At 52.1% G+C, this 23,186-nt stretch overlaps 1 protein-coding gene across 1 annotated transcript; it reads right to left on the bottom strand.

Annotated features, from left to right (window-relative positions):
• Window positions 1-892: 892 nt before the first annotated feature.
• On the bottom strand, window positions 893-21,382 carry FAM83D (family with sequence similarity 83 member D). Its single transcript, XM_030309602.1, has 4 exons — window positions 20,900-21,382; window positions 9,771-9,938; window positions 5,420-5,544; window positions 893-2,331 (listed from the first exon to the last, which is right to left on the bottom strand). Exons 1-4 carry the CDS (start codon window positions 21,374-21,376, stop codon window positions 1,341-1,343), a joined length of 1,761 nt encoding a protein of 586 aa, XP_030165462.1. The 5' UTR covers window positions 21,377-21,382; the 3' UTR covers window positions 893-1,340.
• Between the last annotated feature and the right edge of the window lie 1,804 nt (window positions 21,383-23,186).

Raw genomic sequence — 23,186 nt, forward strand, 5'->3', positions numbered from 1 at the left:
TATGTCTGTGTGAGGCTTGGGCCTGAGTTGTTTACAATCGGACGGGAACCGGTTGGCTGGCTGGCTTCACGGCCCAGATTAAGGCACGAATCCAGCAAATAACCTGGTGAGCATAAGGGAGGCCTGGTGCATGCATGAAAATCTGCAGGCGCGCTCATGACCGGCTGCATCGGCAACGTGCCGACGTGGCAGACAACGCCCTCCCTTATTACAGATCTCTGCTGCTTTGACCAAATCAGAAGGAGGAAGCCACCTCTGAATTCTCTTCCTCTGGTCTGTCCACACAAATGAGACTGGACAAAAACAGGATTCCACAGCCATACCAATCCTGATTAGCAGGGTGTAGAAACCAGTTGCATCGCCTGCCACCGAACTAGGAATCTGGGATAATTGTCAGTGTCCTCTTCTGCCCCTACTACAGGATATTAGATTGCTAAATCAATGTCAGTACACCCATCTGATGAAATGGGGCCCATGGGGCCACTAGAGTTAATATCAGGGATGAATCCGGGAATGCACACTAAGGCCGCCTTTGGCAGAGAAGCAAAGAACCAAGGTCCTTGTCTAAAGGGCTCAAGCTTTTTCTTTCAAGAAAAGACAAGCAGAGCACATGAAAAGACCTGCAGGTCCTGGCAAGTTCCCTCATTCAAACTATACGGCTAGTAACGCCAACATTCCTATCCCTAAGGAAGGCATGACCCTGAAACTTACTTTAGGTCTTCTAACTTTTAAGTGGGTATTTTCTCTTAACAATCTGGGTCATCTACTTCTTCCCCACCCCAACACTATTAAAAAATTCTGCAGAAATAGCTGTTATGTGCGTTTACTTGTGACACACTCCTAGGGTTAAAAAGAAAAGTGTCAGCGGGGAAAAATAACACTCAAGCCATCACCAAACACAAGTTGGTTGTATTTATTTAATCCTAAGAACACAGATACCCTGAAGAAGAGACAGACAATAAGAAAGTTTTCTCTAAACAGGATTTTGATAAGACCTAGTGTTCAAATCTCTAAAACAGAAGAGCACACAAATCTAAAAAAACACAGCACCCATTTTATCTCTCACCTGAATGAGCCTGAGAACCCCTAAACACTCTCTTTAAGAGATATCAATATTAAAGTCGTGCAAAGAAATTGTACCCATAGTGTTTCGACCATAAAGCCAACGCCTGGTTTATACATGACAAGAACAGGATAAAAGCACATAAAATAATGTGCAGTTTATAGAATTCAGAGACGAGCGGGGGACCAAAGATCAGGCGAACAAACTGTAAAGCAGGGTGCTCGGTGGATCAGCACCGCGCACCTGATGGAACCAGGAGGCGCTGAACGCCGAGCAGTCACTGGTAGGAGGGATACAGCGCGGTGTCTCTCTCAGCCAGGAGATTCACCGATGCTCTGGCAACGTTTCCGGAATGAAAACCGAGGTAGTTCTCAGCAAGGAATGTTCTCCTGGAGAGCATGGCCAGCATGTGGTTGAGCCGGGACCTGATACCAGCAAAGTGAAACTGGCGCTCTTGATTCAAGTTCCTAAAGGAGTCTCGCAAGCACAGATCCAAGTGGGGGGCGCCCCAGTACTTGGCGTGTCCAGCGGGGACAAAGTCAGGGGCTCTGCTGGACGTCTGGGAGCCCAGGGAGCTCGCCACAGAGCCCTGCGAAGACAGAGAGGAGGAAGACCTCAAACTGGGAGATCTGGACACAGACATCCTGGACACTGGTGACCCTTCTTTAGACTGGGTGCCCTGAGAAAAGAGAACATTCTCGTCCACGTCAGTCTGGGTGGTGGCCGACGCGGACCGAACCGCAGCTTGGGAGCTCGCGACCCTGGTGGTGACCGTGGTCTGGGTCCCGGCACATGCCGTGGTGACGCTGGCTTGTGTCCCCGCGTCGCTCGTGCTCACTGCTGGAACCTCCTCTCCTGGCTCCGTCTGGGTGGCCGCGTCGGTCGTCCTCCTCCCGCCCTGTGGTCTGTCCTGGCAGCTGATGACATCGTCCCCATCGCCGACGGTGGAGGACTCGCAGTTCTGGTGCCTGGCCTCCGCCCTGCCCTCAGCGGGGGCCTCACACCCCAGCTCAGCCTTCTTGGGGGTGCTCGAGAGCCGGGACAGCCGCAGGCGCAGCAGGCCGCCCAACGTGAGCTCCTTAGACAGGGGTTTACTGTCCACTAGATGGTCAAACTTGCCGCTGATCTGGAAGTCAGACAGCAGCTTGGAGCTGATGGGCTTCGACTGTGCATACAGGATTCGGAACTCCAGGTCAAAGTGTTCAACCACTTGGCCAGACAGAATGACCAAGTTACTGCTATTTAATTTGCCATCTGTCCACGTAAAACTTAAGGATTAAAAACAAACAAACAGAAGCTGGTAAGCATGAGCACTCTTAGTTTACTCACTGTCAAAATGAACAATAAAGCCTAGATATCCTGCTCCAGGAGTCACAACTCTGGTGACAGCATACCCACCATTCAGTGTAAATTCAACACCCCAACCCCATACATAACGTATGTATGCGGTAACAGAAAGAAAAAGGCCAACTGTTTAACCAACACACTGAGACTTAGACATCCACAGCCTCAGCGTTTCTACAAACTAGAAAGGGCTTCAAAAAGATTTAGGCAAGCACCCTGATTTTAGAAGTGATGAAACTAGCCAGTGATGTCCCAGCGGGAAGCTGGTCTAGACTGCAGACTAGACCCCAGGACGTAAGGACTGTTAGTGCAGTGCTCCTTACTACCTGCTCCCATGCTGCCATTTTCTTCCTTTCTTTTTTAAGATTTTCATTTATTTATTTTGAGAGAGAAAGTGCAAGCAGGGGAAGGACAGAGACAGAATGCGAAGCAGGGTCTGCACTGCCAGCACGGAGCCCAATGTGGGGCTTGAACTCAGGAACCGTGAGATCGTGACCTGAGCTGAAGTTGAAAGCTCAACCAAATGAGCCACCCAGGTGCCCCTTCTTTTTCTTTTTCTTTTTTTTAATGTTTATTTATTTTTGAGAGAGAAAGAGCAAACGGGGGAGGGGCAGAGAGAGAGGGAGGCAGAGGATTCGAAGTGGGTTCTGTGCTGACAGCAGCGAGCCTGACGCGAGGCTCCAACTCACAAACAGTGAGATCGTGACCTGAGCCAAAGTCAGACACTTAACCGAGCCACCCAGGTGCTGCCAGTGCTGCCATTTTCAATGGGGACAGTAGCACATTCAGGGCAGATTAGTGGCCATGTGCCCTGCCTGTCAGGCATCCTTCTTCCTCTAGTAATAGAACCCCATCCACCCCAGCCTTCTTAGACACTTCCTGCAATCACAATGGGGCGGACATATGACCCACGCTGACCAGAGTATCCCACCCACTTGGGTCAGGGACCTACCCAGGATGGGCACGCGACCTAGCTAGGACCAAGTAATTCTTCAAGGACTGATGCCAGTGCAGGCAGAAAGAAAGTCTCTCTCTTTGGGAGAGATACTAAAGGCTACGTAAGTAAGCCTGGACCTTGCCTTCAAAGGGAGAGCGTGACTGAGAATAAAGATCAACCAGAAAAAAAGCAGGACCAGGGGACAATATTCTGATCAATGTACGCCCTCCAGGTCAAGATGAACTGAAAACCAATTGCACCTTTCTACACTCCCAAGTTATGGAACTCAATAAATTCTATTTTGCATAAAGTAGTTTGAGCTAGCTTTCTGCACTCCCGATCACCCCACTGATAAAGAAGTTTGTATCAGGAATAGGATGTTTTATGGGCACCTGGGTGGCTCAGTGGGTTAAGCATCCGACTTTAGCCCGACTTCAGCTCAGGTCGTGATCTCCCCGTCTGTGGGTTCGAGCCCCGTGTCAGGCTCTGTGCTGACAGCTCAGAGCCTGGAGCCTGCTTCGCATTCTGTAACTCCCTCTCTCTACCCCTCCCCCGCTTGCACTCCGTCTCCCTCTCTCTCAAAAATAAATAATAAACATTAAACAAATTTTTAAAAAGGAATAGGATGTTTTAAATGAGAGATCATGAAACACAGTGTCAGCTCTGTCTCTACCTTGAGAAGTGCCTTCAAAGCCCCAGAAGAAAGGTTCTGAAAACCTTCAATGAGATCATGCAAACAAGACACCTATCCAACACCAGGAGTATAAAATACCGTCAACAAATAGAAGCTATGCTCCTCGGGGCATCTGGGTGACTCAGTTGGTTAACCAGCTCTTGGGTTCATCTCAAGTCACGATCTCATGGTTTGTGAGTTCGAGCCCTGCATCAAGCTCCATGCGGACAATGCGGAGCCTGCTTGGGATTCTGTCTCCCTCTCTCTCTGCCCCCCCCCCCACTCACTCTCTCTCTCTCTCTCTCTCTCTCTCTCTCTCTCTCTCTCTCTGTCTCTCACTCACTCAAAATAAATAGACTTAAAAAAAAACCTATCATCATCATCCTCAATGGTAGCATATCTCATTTGCAGAGGGTAATTTTTATATTTGATATTTCAGGATGGCCAAAAACCATTTGGGACTAAGTTTGTATACGCAGATAAAGCTTGCTTCGGGTGAAAATCTAGTCTCCTCCTGTTATTTATAAACGTCTCATGAAAGGAAGTCTCGAGGAAGTGTGAATTTTGTTCTGAGCAATGATGGTACTGTCTGAAAAGAAAGGCACCAAGAGTTTCTTGATCTGACCCCCTCAGCTTCCACAACCTTTTGCACATCTGCCAGGGCTGACACAATCATCACTCGGGAATGCGCGTTTCTCCAAAAATGAGTTTTTCTTTTTTAAACTCAAGACATGCCTCACACACACCGTCAGACGATCGAACGCACAGACACACTGCCATTGGAGCCACGTAAGTAAACACGGTGCATCTTAACTTCTGGAGATTCGTGAAAATCAATGATCCAATCATCTGCGCCCTCTATTCGACGACACTCTACCGTAAGATACCACTGCCAAGTTCAGACTTCAAAGGTGGGGCCAGAAACCTGGATCAGTACTTTCTAGACTAAAGCACTAAGTTACAAGGCTTGACGGAAGGTGAAGGATTTAAGCATAAGGTAACAGCTTCGGCTCTGCCCTCCACACTGACGCTGAGACCTGTGATGACCCTTATCTGCAAGCGAACAGGGACAAGGGGCGGGGGGGACCAAGGAACAGGAATTGAGACTGCTCCTGTCACCGGTAACCCCAGTTTGGCCACCGCAGGCCTGGCAGAGGCTCCAGGCAAGTTTCAACATCCACGCCTTAGTTTCGTGGCCCCCCAGGGCAGGGGAGGTGACCCGTCCCCCAACCACCTCCTGCAAAAGGCCACTCGGACTGACGTCCTCACACGCACAGATGCACACCTACCAGAACGCCCGGCCACGGAGGCTCACGTTGAGAGGAAAAGCAGCTTTTCCTTTATCCAGCATGCACCCACTGCAAAGTTCAGAGTCACAAGCACGGGCAGGCTAGAGACTTACCTATAGGAGCCTGTAGCCACGCGAATGCCATCAATCAGTGTGAACTTCTCGTGAACCTGCCCAACTATCTTAGTCCCCGACCTCGCATAGTAAGTGTTTCCGGTAATAGTCCGGACGGTCATCAGCTGTCGGCGGGGAACAGGGGAAAAAGAAACACACAGGCCAGTGAGCAAACGACAGAGGGCTTGGTCTACAGTTCCCGAAAAGACGCACTAGGTGGCAAAGGAGCGGTCCCCTGTCCCCTTCGGTAACGGCACACACGCACACTAGCCAGCGGTTCTCGGGACTCGACGAATGTCACTTCACTTGGTCCGTCTTCTCGTGTGCCCTGTTCTCACACGGACTTGTGAGACTCTTGGTTCACGGGTACATGTGCTCTCAAAGAAGAGCCACTCGTTCTTTGACACGCCAGAATCCAAGAAATGACATTGAAACAGAATGTGGGGGATAAAATCAGCAAAGAAAACACACTAATAATAAATAGCATTTTAGCGAAGGCTTAAGGAAGCTAAGCTGATATTTCTCCTACTCTCTTATTTGACTGCATCAGTAATGACTAACAGCCCACCCTCACTTACCCCCATGCCATCCTCAGTATGGGGAACAGGACGAGCCTTCTCTAACACGGGACTTCTGAGGCTGACACACTCACATCACATGTGGCTTCACCAACAATGTCACATCTCCTACGGATTTATCAAAAAGGTACTCCGGTAATACGCTGGGGCCCCACAGTGCGTAATCATCCTTGTAAAATGACCCGCATAAATGTATATCCGATGGTATGTAAAACACTAAGACGATCTGCATTATTTGGAGCAAATCAGGACAGCGTCAGCTCTATGCCTTTAGAAACCTTACACAATTCAAATTAAATGCTTAAGATTTTTGTTTGATTCTCTCATTCATTCCATAAGCAAAGAAAGTCCCTACCGTGTGCTGAGCCTTGAGACAATAGAGGGATCAGGCATGTTCCTTACCTTTAGGGACTAAGGGAGAGAAAAGTAATGCGTGATTCAAAAAACAAGGTATGACATCATCCAGAGAAGTGAAAACCTACATCCACACAAAAACCTGTGCACAAACACTCACAGCAACTTTATTCATCATAGTAAGAAACTGGAAACTATCCTAAAGTCCTTCAGCGGGTGAACAGTTAAACTATGGCACAACCACACCACATGACACTCCTTAGCAGCAGAAAAGAACTAACAATTGATACGATAATTTGGATGGATCTCAAGCGCGTCATGCAGAATGAAAAAAGCCAATCTCAATAGGTCATATACTATATGATTCCATTTATAGAACGTTCTCTAGATGACAAAATTATAGAGATGGGGAATAAATTACTGGTTTCCAGGGGTTAAAAACGAGGAGGAGGGCACAGAGAGGAGAGCAGATGGGACCATAATGGGAGCAAGGAGATGGTTGTGGTGATAGAATAGTCCTGTATCCCGATAGTGGTGGGACAGTTCTGGATCCTGATGGCAGGGGGGGGTTCCATAGGTGTACACATGTGATAAAATGGCATAGAACTGTCAACACATGTTGTGCCATCCCCAGATTCCAGGCTGTGGTTTTGTACTAGAAGTCACATAGGATGTAACCATTGGGGAAACCGGGTGAGGGACACATGGAAACCTCTATGTATGACCTTTGCAACTTCTGTGAATCTGTTGTTCCCTTTTCATTTAAAAAAAAAAAAAAAAAAAAAAAAGAATTGAGAGAGAGACGGAGCATGAGCGGGGAGGGTAGAGAGAGAAGGAGACACAGAATCCAAAGCAGGATCCAGGCTCTGAGATGTCAGCAGAGCCCGACGCGAGGCTCGAACTCACAAACCGCGAGATCATGACCTGAGCCGAAGTCGGACACTCAACCGACTGAGCCACCCAGGCACCCTGAACCTACTGTTCCTTTAAAATAAAAACATAAGACAAAACAAAAAACACCATGGCATGACATAACATCACTTCCGTGGTCTTACCAAAACACAATCTGAATTTAGCCATGAGGAAGCATCAGACAAACCCAAATCCTACAGAAAACTGGCTAATGTTCTTCCAAAGCACCAAGACCCTAAAACACAAAGACAGACAGCGGAGCAGCTCCAAATGAGAAGACGCTAAGGAGATAGGACAACTCAATGCAAGATTCGGTCCTGGGTTGGATCCTGAATAAGGAAAAGGGCATTCGTGGAATGATCAGTGAGACTTAGAAGGTCTGTAAATTATGGTATTATATCAAATTTATTTCTCAATTTTGAAATTTGCACAGAGGTTTATAAGACGTTAACATTTAGATAATTTGGGCAAAGAGTATTCAGGAACTCCTTATATTATACCGCTAATTCCTTTGAAAATCCCACTATTTCAAAATAAAATTAAACAAACAAAGAAACTAGCACCTTCCATAGAGGTGCACCTGGAGCAGGTGGGGCAGGGGATTCCTGGAGGAGATACCGATTCCTGACCCAGGTTTCAAAGGATCCACATGTAATAGCAAGCATTCAAAAATGTCACTGTGGGCACATTTAGGTGTAGTTTTCTGCATCTTTTCCGTCGGTGCTTACCCAAATGTCGTACAGGCCTCTGTGACTTCAGTCAAAGCGCTTTTGAGGGCCTACGCACAAACACGTGACCAAGTGCCTACAGACAGGACACCCAGCGTCCAGAACCAGCCACAGAGCGAGGGCACGGCAGATGTCAGCCCCCACTGGGGGAGGGTACAGACTCACCAACAGACACGTCCTGAGAGAAGCCGCCAGGGAAGACGGTGCTGCTCTAGGAAGAAGTCAAAGCACTACAAAAATTGGGGCGCCTGGCTGGCTCCGTCAGTACAGCATGCGACTCTTCATCTCAGGGTTATGAGTTCGAGCCCCATGTTGGGTGCAGAGATTACTTAAAAAAAACTAAAATCTTAAAAAAAAAAAGACACTACAAGAACTGCTGAGGCCAAAGGTACAGACTTCCTTTCGACTCCTCCTCGAGGCAACAGTCAACACTGTGCAAGCGAGTCGGTAAATAATGCTGGATTGGATAACTGGATCGTCTCTAAGCCAATCTCACGACCAGAGCTGTGGCCAGAGCCACTCTGTGATTCTCCTGCTGCTGGCACACAGCCCTCGTTGCAGAGAGAGCCTCAGAGTCAAACAGCACATCTTCCATCGCTTCCCCTGGCTCTGTGTAAAAGCAGTCACAGGCCGAATGTCTGCGTGCTTTTCCACGCCTGACATGCATTTGCCTTGGGTCCCCCTGACCTCGTACTTTAACCGAGTGCGGGTCACACGGCTGGCTCATTTCATCCTGGCTCCAAGCTCCGATTCTACCTCCGCCAGGAATTGGCTTTGTAGCGGCTGTGATAAGTTAGCAACAACCTGATCCTCGGTTTCCCCATTTGGGAAAACGGCCACCAAGAACTCTGTGGGGGAAGTCGAATAGCCAAATTTTGTAAACCAAATTACTTGACAACCGGGGGGGGGGGGGGGGGGCGGTGCGCTGATGTCCACTCTGCAAGCAGCCTATAGTACCGAAGCCCAATGCGTTGTTCGGTTTGCTGACTGCTTTATTTCCAGCGCCTGGAACAGTTAAGTGGCTCAGAGAAGGTGCTCACATAGGTGATGAGCCAAGTGGATGAATTAAGTTCCAAAGCTCACAGCTCACATTAAGCTGCTTAATTGAAAAAGATGAATAACAAATACGACGATGCTGTTTGCCTCTTTCTGCTACAGAGAACAAGCTGGCTGAGTTATGTAACCGTACATTTAAAGACTTCAGTTTGCATTACTGTCATGCTCAGAGCAAAGGACATGAAAAGCCTAATTTTACAGCAGCGAGAACGGAGAGGCAGCATGTGACGGTGATCAGGAACACGGGGCTGGAGGCAGGCCCACCGCGAGGGAGGCACACCCCCGCTCCTTTCCAGCGGCAGACCCCGGGCTCTCTGTGCCACCACGTCTGCGCTGAAACAGGTACTTACCCGGCAGGGCTGCGGTGAGGACGGAGTTGCCTAACACTTGTCAGGAGCCCAGGACAGTGCCAAGGACAGAGCAGGGGCTCCGTCAACGGTGGCCGGGCCGGCGCTACTGTCAAAAGCAGCGCCTCCAAGGCAGCCCCGTGCGGCCAACAGCCGAGCTCCCGGCTGTTCAGGGGAGGCCAAGGTTTGAAACCTGGCTCTGTGGTTTCTTTTCTGTGAGATTTCAGACAAATGCCTTTGGCCACAGCCTCCGCTGCCTCTCGTGTCATGGGGATCCAACCCCCGCCCCATCCCGCACCATCGTGTAGATCATGTAGGTTACAGATGCTCAGTCTTACTGCTGATTAAGGAGAAACTGGAAACACGGAACACAAACCTTCTCCTTTTCAGGATGCACTTTCAGGTCCATGCACATATCCAAAAACTGCGAGAGCAGAGCCTGGTCCAGGAGGATGTAGACGGCGACTCCCTGTTTCCGACATATTTCCTGTAGGTCCCTGAAGATGTCGATGTCCGTGAAAACATCCATCACCACCGCAATCACCTATGGCGTGAGGCAGAGGGAAGAGCAAGCTGTCGGCTCACGGGAGCTTACGGTGCACCGTCCAGACTCTGGAGCCCATCTCCGAGCCGGGAAAGGATCCCCACCCTACGGGATCCTTCCTCCCTTCTCCTTCTGCACTATCAGTTTGCCCCCAACCGCAGACACCTCCTTCTCCAAAGACACTCAGGCCACATCTGGATTTGGCCCAGCTGACCCTCCCGATCGCCTCCTAGCCACTGTCCTCCACGCTTCCTCGGACCAGTCCTTTTTCCTCCCTGGCAGCACTCCATTCATGCCTGCTGCTCAATCTTCCACACTCGGCATCAGACTACAGTTCCGAGATGCCTCAGCCATGCGGCCCTAAGCAAATTACAGTCGTTCCCAAGGTCTGGTCCTGTGTCTGCAAAATAGGCATGCGGTCAGAACTGAATGACTACGTTACATGAAGCACTAGGTACAAAAATCCCTCAAGTATCTGTTCGCGGGTTCCCTTCACCAGTCCAGACAGCTCACCACAGGGAGGCATCGCTCCAGCCGCCAAGCCTCTCATGACACCCTTTGCAGGTTTAAGAGTGGGGCCCTCAGCGAAATCCCTCCAAGGCTATGGGGTGTCAGAATGTGCAGGCTCAGTACAAGTCTCTGCACACCAAGCCAGAGCTGGGGCCCCGAGCTAAGGCCACGGCTGCCTGGGCCACGGTTTGCAGCAGCCTGGGCCGGAAGGGGGTCTCCCTCCTCCTCACTTCAACAGTGAAAACTAGTGTCTCTTAGGACCATATTAACTCCTCTTCGAACGTTAAGGTAATTTATTTATGGGTCTCACTTCCTCTATGGGGACGGAGGCCCTGGAATGGGATAGACTCATCTCTGTGACCCTAGAGGACTCAAGATAGTACCCGACAGTCATGACCCCTCAAGGACGTGGGTGTTCAAGAAGCAAATGGAGACAAACAGGAGATCCCGTGCTCTGTCTCCAACACCCCAAGTCACGCCTCCCAGGAGGCGACCTTGGAGAGACCTTGAAAGGCCAGATCCCGGGAAGTCACTGCTATGAGGAGTCTGGGAAGATCCATTTCTCTCTGGCTACTTATCCCCGCCCCTCCCCAGTGTTGACGAAGCCCCAGCTGTCGAGCTATTCCCCGGGAAAGGGTTTGCCTCAACCCCCCGGACACGTGATTTTTCTGAACTCGTGGCACCTCGAGAAGTTCACGGCCTCCCACGTGCTTTTATGCATCTTATTTGGAGTTGTATCCACCCCCAGGTCACACAGCATCGTGGGCAAAAGGCAGAGAGGCCTGGTCACAGATGTCAGCTCTGCAGCTCACCACCGTGTGACCCGAGGCATGCTGCGGAGCCTCAGTTTCCTTCTCTGGAAGAGATGGACAGTAACAGCGTCTACGTAAGGGGCTGCTGTCAGGATCGCAGGGGACAAAGACAGAAGGGGCTTAGCTCGGGCATGAAACGGGCGTTCCATTTTGCGGCCGGCGCCTCTTCAGAGTCTATGGCGGGCCGAAGCCTGGGCCAGGCAGAAAAGACGGCTCTACAGAATGTGACAGACACCGGACTTGTCCGCAAAAGGAAGACACGCACGCAGGGGGGCCGAATGATACACACCGGACGAGGCGATCACATCACGGGAACTTGGATGGAGGTAGGGAGGAGACGGTCAAGCTGCGGTGGACGCGCTCCAGGCACTCAAATGTTTACAAGAGCAGAGAAGGATTCCTGGCGGGGAGGGCCTTTGAGCTGAGTCACGAAGAAGGGCGCAGTCTTGACAGGGGAGAAGTGAAGGGGAGGGTCTTGAAGCCACGTGGCAGCAGAAGAGGCAGGGAATGAAGGGGCAGGGGCCAGTGTGGCCAGAACGGAGAGTGTGCGTGATGGGGAGCAGCGGGACAGGACTGAGAGACAGACAGGTGAGCCAGGCGGTAAAACCACGCGGTGACACCTCCACAGAGGTTTTGAACACACTCGTGTAGGAATGAGCGCAGCGCTCACGAGAGAAAGCTGGAGGAAGACACATCCAGGGTCCGTCCCTGTCCTCAAGAAACCCAGGCCAATGGGGGACAGAGGCGGCGCATGGACGTGCACCCAGACTCCCCGTGGGAGGGACAGAAAACCCTGCCCAGCTGGCTGGCTTAGAGAGGGCTGGAGGGTTGCTGGAGGCAGGGACCCAGGAGCAGGGCCTGCCAAACTGGGCTTTGATTCACCACTGAACCAAACAATACAAACGCCACCTTTGTTAGGTGGTGAGTAAGTCTCTAATTTGCTATTGGTTTCATTATTTGGTGTTAAAGCCCCAGCCTTTCCTGTGGGTGTTGAAAATAACTGGATCTGAACGCGAGGTGTTAAGAAGGTGGGTGCAAGTGCTTCCCTCCCTAACTTCCCCCTGTACCCAACATCCCCTCCCTCTCTTACTAGAGCGGGACTCTTGAAAGGTTTGCGACGGAGGCACAGCCCTGCGCAGGAAAGCAATGAGCACGATGACCTTCCCTCCTTCAAGACCCCACCCCGCTTTCCTGTACTCTCCCCACTCCAGCCCCGTGCAACCAAGTCCTGCAGACTCAACGAGACCTGGGGCTTCTCAAATCTCTCAAGGGACAGTCTCCTCACTGAGCTCAGCAATGGCCTGGACTCATTCGCTGGCCAGCCAAGTGTCTGCTTTCCAAGGCCGGACCCGTCTCCCAGGTGCTGGGGCTCCTGCTACAGGTCTCTGGGCCCTGCAAGGATGCCCAGACTTGGAACCGGTCCCTGCTGTCACTCCTTGAGATATCATGCGGGATGGACAAAGGAGAGACGCATCTGGAAAGTGGGCATCAGTCATTACAGGAGGAAACATCTAGCCACCAGAAGCCCGGCTGGCTGGTCTGCCGCCCGGTACCCCATAGTTCCTGCACATCTCCAGCCACATCTAGAGCAGCCGTGACTGTGTCAAGCCCCACACCATCCTCACAGGTGCCCCCCAGCACCGCCACAGTCACTCCAACTACTCCTTGATGATTTAAACCAAGGGATCGAGTGACACACACAGTTACACAGTAGCAACCACTGCGCTATTGTGTATTGGGGACAAGCAGAGACTCTACTCATTTTTCACGTGACCTGGGAGCTTTTCCATTTGCTTTCTTGCACCAAAGCTCTAAAGAGAGATGTAGAGATTTCAAAACACCAGTAATTGTTATCTCCGATTTACGGATGAGGAAAATAAAGCTTGGAGGGGCTAGGTGACTCGTTCGTAGGGATATTCTTAAACAAATGCAGGAGGTGGAGTCTCAACCCCGGCCTGAGCGACTCTAGAGCCACCTATTAGAAGAGGGTTAAATATTACTCCAAACAAGCCTGAGGTTCAGTGTTCAAGGGACAGAGCTTGGAATACATCCTGAAGGGACCAGTGGAATATTTCGCAAAGGACATGGGATGGAGCCCGTCGGAGGATGATTACTAATAACACGAAACAGCTCACAGAACAAACGTTCAGGAAGTTTGGAGTGCCGTAGCACGTGGGCACCTTCTCTCTGCAGGCGGTCCCGCCGACTAACCCAGAACGGACTAAATCGGGAAACCTTGGGAGCACAGGCCGTAGAGGCGGACCTGACGCGGAAGCCAGCTCCTCCGCTTTCGAGCACCCCGTGCCTGCTGGTGCGGTACCTAAGTGTCACTGCTTCCTGTCGCCTGCAAATACTACTGCCGATCCGGTAGCGGCTGCAGTGGGTTCAGTCCAGAGAGGGCACCTGACGGCTCCTGGCACACAGGAAGCCCTCACACAGCAGCCTGTGTGTCTTAGCCCCAAGTCCGCCACGGTCTCCCTCACTTCCCACCCACAAAGCAAGGACACGTGTGCAACACGCTTGGAATTCTGCCAGAGGTCTGCGCACATTCAATGACGCATCAACCTGCCCGGGGCGGGGGGGGGGGGGTGGCCAACGCCAGCCCGGCAACTGGATTCTTCGCGCGGACCACATGGCTCTCAAACCCATTTCCTCCAGGTCCCCCGTGCTCTCCCACCTACTCTTCTGGACATGGTCTCGCTCAAAAACAAGAGACCTCTTTTCTCCCCACTCATTACAGGTTTTAAATAGAACAGAAACGATCTCCTTGAAATGTCTTAAAAAATTTTTAAGTTAACTTGGCATTATCTTCCGGATTTAGAAACAAAGCAAATGTCCACGGTCGACCCTAACCTTGCCTGTGCGAGTTGGTCTCTCTCGGTTTCATGGGCTGTCAGTGTACGATTAACCATTTAAGTGCCGGACTAAGGTGCTGGCGTGGCCTCCGTCTGCAGCCTGGCACAGCAGCTCTCCCGGGAGGCGGGAAGGTGTGCCAACTGCTCGCGGGCCACGGTGGCAGCCACGTGGCTGCTGTCGTGTCCCAGCGTGAAGTACGCATGCCTGCTGGGCTTTCAGAAAGAAAAAGCATCCAGAGGGGCTTGGGGGAATTAGGGGGCTATCATTCTGAGTTATTGATAATTACGTAAAACATTTACCTGGCTCCGACGTCCGATTTACAAAACAGGGTGCTTTCAGAGACACCTAGCTTCCGTCCTTGTCCCTTCCCTTTTTCTCCTTTCCCTTCCTCCTTCTGCATTACAATCATTTCAATCTATTTTTGGTTCCTCTTCCATTTTCTTGAATATAAAGAAGTCTGCCTTAGGCCCATGTATGTACATACTTGTTTGCTATAAACAAGAACGTGTATTATGTATGTGTGTGTGTGTGTGTGTGTGTGTGTTCACATCCCCCTGTAGATTACAAGGCAGAATGTGATGCACACTGTTCTAGAGCAGTGCTCATCAATGCAAGCTTCTGAGAGGAAGGAAACGTGCTAGGTCTGTGCCATCTACACAGCAGCCGCTAGCCACCAGTGGAGACTGAACACCTGAAATATAGCTCGTGAGGCAGAGGAACTGAGTTTTTCACATTTCATTTGAATGCATATAAATTGAAATTGCCACTGGTGGCTAACGGTGACTTCACTGGTCGGTGCGGCCCTAGACACTTAGTCACTGCTTTCTCAGAGCCGCAGGGGACTCCACTCTGGGGACGCATCTGTTCTACTGAAGGACATCTCAGCTCCCCCAGCCTCTCGCTATGGTAAGTAGTGCCGCAAACAGCCTGCTACACGCGTCTATGCATTTTTGCCAGTGTTATCTTTGGGACAGACACACACACGTGGAGTTGCTAGGCTGATGCGTAAATACAACTCAAGTGTTGCCGCATATGGTCAAATTCCCCTCCAGAGGCTACATCGTTTGCATCAGTGTCTTTAGAAAGCCCGCATACCCAGTACTTTTTTGGCGAGCGAACGGATCCTGTATCTGTAAAGGAATCCGGACGATCCTGTGGCTTCCCTGCTGCCTGATGGACGCCAGCTGGAAACAGTGAAGGAAGGAACAGGCCGACAGAGAAGGTGGCTACAGGACCGAGAGCAGGAGGGAGTGGGAGTGGCTGTTCCACGGGGGCAGAGCTTGTCAGGGAACACGAAACCATTCTGCGGACAGATGGTGGAGACGGATACACGATGTGAGTGTGCTCAAGGCCAGTTAATGGTTAAAATGGCAAATCGACTTGCGTGTATTTTACTGTAATTTAAAAAAAAAAAAAAAAAAAAAAAGAGGGGCACCTGGGCGACTCAGTCAGTTAAGTGTCTGACTCTTGATCTCAACTCAGGTCTTGATCTCAGGGTCACGAGTTCAAGCCCCACACTGGGCTCCACACTGGGCGTGGAGCCTACTTGAAAAAATATAAAATAAAAAATAGGGGCACCTGGGCGGCCTAATGGGTTAAGCTTCTGACTCTTGATTTCCGCTCAGGTCGTGATCTCACAGTTCATGAGTTTGAGCCCCACATTGGGCTGTGCACTGACAGTGCAGAGCCTGCTTGGGAATCTCTCTCTCCCTCTCTCTCTCTTCCTCCTCCTCCTCCTCCCCTGCTCATGCTCTCTCTCTCTCAAAATAAGTAAACTTAAAAAAAATTTAAAAAAAATAAAAAGAAAGAAATGAAGTGGCTAACAATTCCAAACTCCTTCACCTGACTCATAAAACCAAAAGGAAGAGATAAAAAGCAGCCACCCTGTCTGGTGAGGCACAGCCTCAAGTTGTGCATCAGACAGGCTTTCTAGGCCAGCACGTCTCAATTTTCTTCCCCAGGGGACATCTGGCAATTTCTTTGAATTGTGGTAAAATAGATAATAAATCTGCCATCTTCATCATTTTCAAGTGTATTTTCAGCGGCATGAATTACGTTCACCGCGTTGTGCGATCATCACCACTATCTGTTTCCAAGAGGTTTTCATCACCCCAAACAGAAACTCTATAACCTTTAAGCAATAGCTCCCTATCCTCCCCAACCCCCCTCGGGAGACTTTTTTGAACATCATGACTCTTGGCCAGGGATGGTGCTTCTGGCGTCTGGTGGGCGGGGCCCGGGGAGGCTGCTGGGCACCCAAGGCACAGGACAGCCCTCCAAGACAGAGCGCGATCTGGTCCAAAACATCCACGGCAGAGTGATGCTGAGAAAGCCCGCCCCGGGCTGACTGGGGCATCCGGAGCAGGAACTTGATCACACTGCACAGATTCTACTGAAACCCAGAGGAGCGTTAAACAAGATCAGGAGCACCTTAGTTCTCTGATACATCCACACGCACATCAGGGGCCTCGGCCAGATTTCTCAGCAGCCACTCCTGGCAGGACTCTTCGTCAACACAGTGACGCTTCTCCCAATGCTCAGGTTATCAAATGGATGCCCCAGGGCGCGTCATAGCGCAGGTGTCTCTCTGGAACACGGGCAGCTGGTAAGAAGGATGCCTGAGGAGTGTGGAACCTCCAGAATGGGCTCTGCCCATGAACTCCCATTCAAAACCCAGAGATACCCCAAGGGCCAGCACAGAAACCCATCACCAGTGAGGGCACGCAGCACGTCCAGGGAAGGTCTCCACTCCCACCTGACCCCTGGGGAGGCGGGGCCCAGCCACACGCTGATTCACAGGGCAGCAGAGGCAAAGAGAAAAATGACTCCTCGACAAATTCAGTAATGTAGGGAAAGACTCCAGAGTAGGTGTGTCAGGGAAAAATCCTGTTCGGTTCAAAATTATTCTAGAATTCCCTCGGGAAGCCAACATCTTGGCTCTCGGGTCCAAAGCAGTATTTCCTCCAGCTTTGGTGGAGCTCGACCAGGTCAGCAGTCAGCCTGCATTCAGAAGCCAGGCCGCACATACATCATGTGTGTTTTCAACGCCGTCCCTCACTCACGTGGCAGGATGCCCACGCTTTGAAAGGCGCTCAGAAACTGAGCCAGCGGAGGGCCTGGCAGACTCACAGCCCCGGTCACACCTACTCTGGGACAAGAACTCGCTGGAAAGGCAGGCGGAATCGCTCAGACCATTTTGTCACTTCTGCCCCGCCTCTCCTCTCCCCGCCAGACACCCTGCATGCGGCCCAGGTCCCAGGTGAGGATGAAACCTGTCCGAAAACCCTCCGTCCAGGCTGCAAAGCTAGCATTAGACACCTCCGTTTCCCAGGTGACCCTGGTTTCTTGGGCCTGTATCCTGACCACTCCCGTCTTCTTCCCGAAACGGACAGGAAGTATTCGTCCCGTCCTAGTCGTTTTCCTGTTTATAGGATATGTAAGGAGGAAATAAAAAGTCCCAATCTTCAGAAACTGTTAAAAACCTTCAGCCTGTCGCTGAAAACTGCCAAGGTGCCAATCCTCTCTCATGCCAGGGAATCCACGGGGAGCAGAGATTGCGAGCATGGGCTTGGGAGCTAGGCAGACGGGCTACCTCTGTGATCTTGGGCAAGTTACTTAACCTCTCTGGGCCTAGTATCTTCTTACCTGTGGCCTCCTCCTAACAGTGGGAGGGGTCAATGGGAGAATCCAGGTAAAGGGTTCAGCACAGAAACTGACCTACTGCAAGGGATCAAGCTTACCATCAGGACACAGATGCGTAACAGCTTTTCCTCTCATCCTGAGACAGCCCGGGACCGGCATCGTCAGCATCCTTGCTGTCCCAGGGACTGAACTTCAAAGGACGCAGCCACTCCTGTGCACACAAGGCGCAACTCTACCCCGAGCCGCAGCTCTGGTGGGGCCACCCGGTGAGCTCCCTAGGATATCACCCCCATAAGGTCCTGTCCACCTGAGGACGGAGACAGCGCCTTATCCTTGCACGGCACCAGGCGGCGCGCTGGGGCTGTCGGGGGCTGAGGGCCGCCGTACTTCAGTTGGGAGTCCTGGCTCTGTCTTTCCCCAGCTACGTGACCTCCGGGCAACTTAACTTCTCCGTGCCTCAGCTCCATCACCTGCGGAGTGGAGATAACCGCACCTACCTCGGGACTACCTGCTTCGCAGAGCATTATCATATTCTTTAAAGTAAAGGGGATGAGGCCTCAAGGTTAGCATGTCTCAAATCCAACCCGTCACCGGGTCCCCACTCTCGGTCTTGTTCTTCCTCCTAATTTTGTAGCTTCACTGCCTACCAAGCTAAAAAAAAAAACCTCTGTCCTCCCCAACCCTGCCTCTCCTGTGTTCTCCTTGGCCTTGCTCATTCTCCTGTTCCCTCCCAGGCCAACGAATGACCGAGTCCTGTCATTAAAACTTCCCCTGCCCAACTCCCCAGCACTGCCTTAGCACACACCCTCTTCTCGTCGCTAGATCCCTATGGCATCCTCCTTACAGGCACCCCACACACCAGCCTCGGCCCTCTCTAACCCAGGCTCCCTTGTGCTCCCACCAGAATGACTGCTCAGGAATGCCAATTTGATCATGCTCCTCCTTCAAAACCTTCAATGGCTCCCCAGTGCTCTTTGGCGGGCAAAGCACGGCTCCAGCCTCCCCTTCAGCCTCCTTTCTACCACTAACCCTGCCTACTCGTTGTTCAAGCTGTGAGGAACTTGGCTGCCTCCAAACATGCCAGGTCCTTTCACACTTCTGGGCCAGTCTCTACCCTCTGGCCTGGCAAGTCCCACGCATCCTCCTGGACCCAGATCCAAGGTCACCACCTCTCCTGAGGCTTGCTTTCTTTCTTCCTCCAATGTCTCTATCTGTAGCAACCTCCCCACCCATTCCACCAGCAGACTGTCAACTCTCAAGTGTCCGGCAAACATCATGCCCTTCACCTGTGGCCCCTAGCCCCTGGCACAGCATCCAATACGTGGTAGGTGCCAAATGAGCGAGCAATTTGGCATCCGGCAGAGACACTGAAAATATTAATCTGATCTAAAGGTAATGTACCACCTTTCACCATTAAAATCGCCCAGGTTCCAAATACAGCATCTCAAAGATGTGAGTGTGTGGCTGGACTGGGGCACAGAACAGGGCAGGACATTCTACCCTGGAATGCCAGTATTACAGAATGCCCCCAGGACAAAAGGGTGGCTGAGGGCCAGCCTCGAGCCCCTTCTAAGGCCAGCACATGAGTCGACAGGCAGCTTTCCCTCTGGCCTTAGCTCCAGAATCCCTTCACTACCACTAAGAAGTGGAGCTGGGCAAGAGGTGAGGGCAATTCTCCTCTCTTTCACGGAGACCTATTTGTTGCTTTTTCTCAAGTTGCAAGTGCCCAAATTCCCTCCTGGAGGCAAGCCTGGAAATGCACCCCACCATCAGGCCTTTTTCCATCCTCTTACTCTTCTCAAGTGTCTGCTCCATCAAAAGGACCGTCAGCACACCCAAAGCACTGCACGGCTGATACCAGGCATAGCTGGAGCCTGCACCTACTCCCCCAAAAGCAAAGCCCTAGCCCACACTACCCTCTACCCACTGCAACCCCACCAGCAGGAAAGGAACAGGCAGCACCAAGAACACTGGTGAGAATCCGGGCTTGTTCCTGGGCTTGACTGTTTCCGCCAGAATGATGCAGATATCATAAGCCACAGACACACTCAGGTACCAGCCCCCCTGAGTCTAACCATGGCCTGGGGCTTCACCTGCCAGGTTCCTGGCACAGGTGGCCGCTAGGAAGATGGGCACTATGCCAGTCAGCAAGCAAGGTGGCAGCTAACTACGGCTCTAGACTAAGGCAGCTAACTACGGCTCCGACCCCACTCACCTGGTGCTACGTTCTCGCAGACCCCTAGGTACCCAGCACCCTGCTGCAGTCGAGATTTCCCACCCCACCCATTCTAAGAGTCAAGACAACAGCACCAAAACCCACTGGGAAGAGAGATGACCCAAAGCAGGGGTATCTGCCTGTCTCATTCACAGAAAGAGCAATTTCCTGGGGCGCCCTGGGTGGCTCAGGAGGTTGGGTGTCTGACTTCCACTCAGGTCCATGATCTCCCGGTTGGAGGGTTCCAGCCCCATCAGGCTCTGTGCGGGCAGCTCAGAGCCTGAGCAGCCTGCTTGGATTCTGTTGTCTCCCTCTCTCTCTGCCCCTCCCCCAACTCGCTGTCGCTGTCTCTCTCTCTCTCTCACACACACACACACACACACAAATAAATAAGCATTAAAAAGAGAGAGAGAGAGAGAGCAATTTCTCTGGTCAATGGTAGGACGGAAAGAGGCAGGATTCTCAGTTTACCACTGGAATGTATTGGCTTTCTACAAGATAAGACACGCGGCGGTGACTAGCAATGAACAGACTCCTAAGCCCCAAAGTTGTCGCTAGGTACAATCTTTCTGGAATTTTTCCCTAGGTAACGCACTTACTTCTTAGGAGATGGGATCCAGTGTTGGCTGGCAGCCAGGAAAATTAGCACTCTCGTTTGCTTTTAACTAAAATGTGGAACTAGAAGTATTTCTGGTCCCCTCCCCCAGGGGATGTGAATGTCAGGAGTTGGACCTCGGCCACAATGCTCCTCCTTGAGGACTGCGGCTTCCCCCCACGTCCCTGACACAACGAGCGGCCGAGTGATCAGTGATCCGAGCGAAGCCACGCAGAAGGGGCGAGTCGGGGGCCCCCGGGACCACCCAGCCCCGCGCTCCATTCTTCCGAGGGCCTCCCGTCCGCCCCGGGCCCCGAGGCGGGGCGCTCACCTCCCGCGCGGAGCGGAGCTGCTGGCGCAGCGCGTCCTTGCAGCCGTAGGGGCCGCCGGCGCCCGCGCCGCGGGGCTGGAAGTGCGCCTCGACGCGCGTGGCGCCGCGGTAGGCGCCCTGGTAGAAGGCGGGCCAGCCGAGCTCCAGCAGCGGCGGCTCCAGGTCCGACTGCTCGGGGAAGTAGGTGCCGGACGAGCAGTCGTGCGACGAGCCGAAGGAGTCCTCGGCCCCCGCCGCCGCGCCCTCCTGACCGGGCCTCTGGGCCGCCCGCAGGATGGCGCGCACCTCGTCCGGGTTCAGGAAGCGGCCCAGGCGCTCTCTTCGCAGGAAGGCCTCGAAGGCACGGGGGCCGCCCGCCACCAGCTCCTCGAGCGCCAGGCGCCGCGCCTCGCTGTACAGCTCGGCCGGGTTGGGCGGCCCGCACGGCGACAGGCAGGCGGCGGGCAGCTCGTCCGGACCCTCGAGGCGCAGAGCCATTGCGAAGTCCGGACAGAACAGGACCGCTGCAGAGTCGGCGGAGCGCGGGCGTGCCGGCAGCTTTATACGCACCTTTGAATCTAACCGGCCCGCGTCCCGGCCTTCTCATTGGCTGCCACCTCTAACGGCGGAATCCAGGCGCTGCGAACCCCACCACGGCCCCTCCCCCTGATGGGCTATTGGCTGCTCCGCGGCCCGGCCCCGCCCCGCGCCTCCGCATTGGCTGCCGGCGGCGGCCGAGTTCAAACTCTGGGGTCGCTCCGTGGAGTTTCAACGTGGCGGCTCCACGGCTGCGCTGATGAGTTGCTCCTGCTCCGGGCCTGCGGGTAACCGAGCTCTTAAGGGTCAGCTAGAGAGAGGGAGTAACGAGCCCCAGTGACCCGGCCGCGGCGCAGGTAGCGGATCCCGAACTGAAGCCTGAGAGTCCGGCCCCCTCCATCCTAGCGCGCCCCCTGCTGGCCGCGCTGCTCCTGGGCTCTCACTCCGGGCTTGGGCGTGACTGACCAGTCCTGTCTCTGTAATCCCCTGCATTTAAATCATTCGTAAATCCGTTCAAAAAATACTGGCTTTGATTACACCTTCAGGTAGCTTTTCCTTTTCTCGGCCCATCAAGTTATTGTCCTGGCAAAATCCCAACCCTGGTTAAACCCCACTCCTCACCTACTTTCCCCCGCACCTGGGCAGCCCTACCGTCCTGGGGGAAAGACTACTTAACCAAGCTGTCTGTGCCTTAAATTCACAGTCTCAAGTGGATCCTTAAGATTGACTGCTAGCCTACATTTCCCTCAGTCACCCTACCTTTTCCTTTCGTTCTTACTCTTAGCGTTTGCTTCGTATTTCACTGAGAAAATAGAAGCAACCAGAGAGAACTTCTTCCACATGCTGCCACCACATCTACCTACCCGTCTACATCTCCGCCCACTTACTGGGCCTTCTGTTGCTACCAATGAACTGTCCCTGAGCCTAACACCAATCCTTCCATTGGGGCATTAGCTTCCAACCCCTCTACTACTAACCTATATCCCTACAGCAATGCTCTTTCCCGGATCATCAGTTTCCCTTCTTTTACTGCTTCATTCCTCTCAACATACTGATATTGGAGTATTTTTCATCTTAAATCAACCTTCTCTTGACCTTCCTCTAGAGTTTCCTCTCCATTTCTCTGCTTATTTTTATAGCATAAAACCCGAAACCAGTTGTCTCTACTTGCTGTCTCCAGTTTTCCTCCCATTCTTTCTTGAACTAGTCGAAGGGGCTGTGCCTCCCCTGCTCAACCAAAACCTCTTGTCAAGGTCATGAGGAGCTCCACAGCACTAAATCCAATAGTCAGCTCTCAGGCCACATTTTCTTTGTGTAAATGAGAAAGTAAATACACAACTGTAAAGTGCTTCTTCATAAATGTGACCCAGGAGGATCCAAGAGAGCACGGTTCTCTACCCTCTTTCAAGACACCAACAAACTTCTGCTTATGACAAAGACAAGGACCACAGTCTGGGGCTGTGCAGCCACATAGCTTGTCAATGTCCCTATTGCTGGAAATAAAAAGTGAGAATAACCAGGGTCTCCCCTGCTGTCGTGTTGTAGTAATGTAAAGTAGTACAGAGTATTTTACCAGTAGGAGGACCAGGGTGGAGGGGTGAAAGATGGTTAAGGCAGGTCGGCCAGTGCACTCCAAAACTAGAAGGGAAGCCCCGTTATTTATACATGTTACCAGATAAACCTTTGAAAGTAGGGGGTAAAAAACCTCATATACTTATGAGTTATTACAGGGTTCCATGTTATTCCAAAGGGAACATTTGACAAAGTGAAG

Source organism: Lynx canadensis, chromosome A3 (assembly GCF_007474595.2).
Source record: "Lynx canadensis isolate LIC74 chromosome A3, mLynCan4.pri.v2, whole genome shotgun sequence".
NCBI lineage: Eukaryota > Metazoa > Chordata > Mammalia > Carnivora > Felidae > Lynx > Lynx canadensis.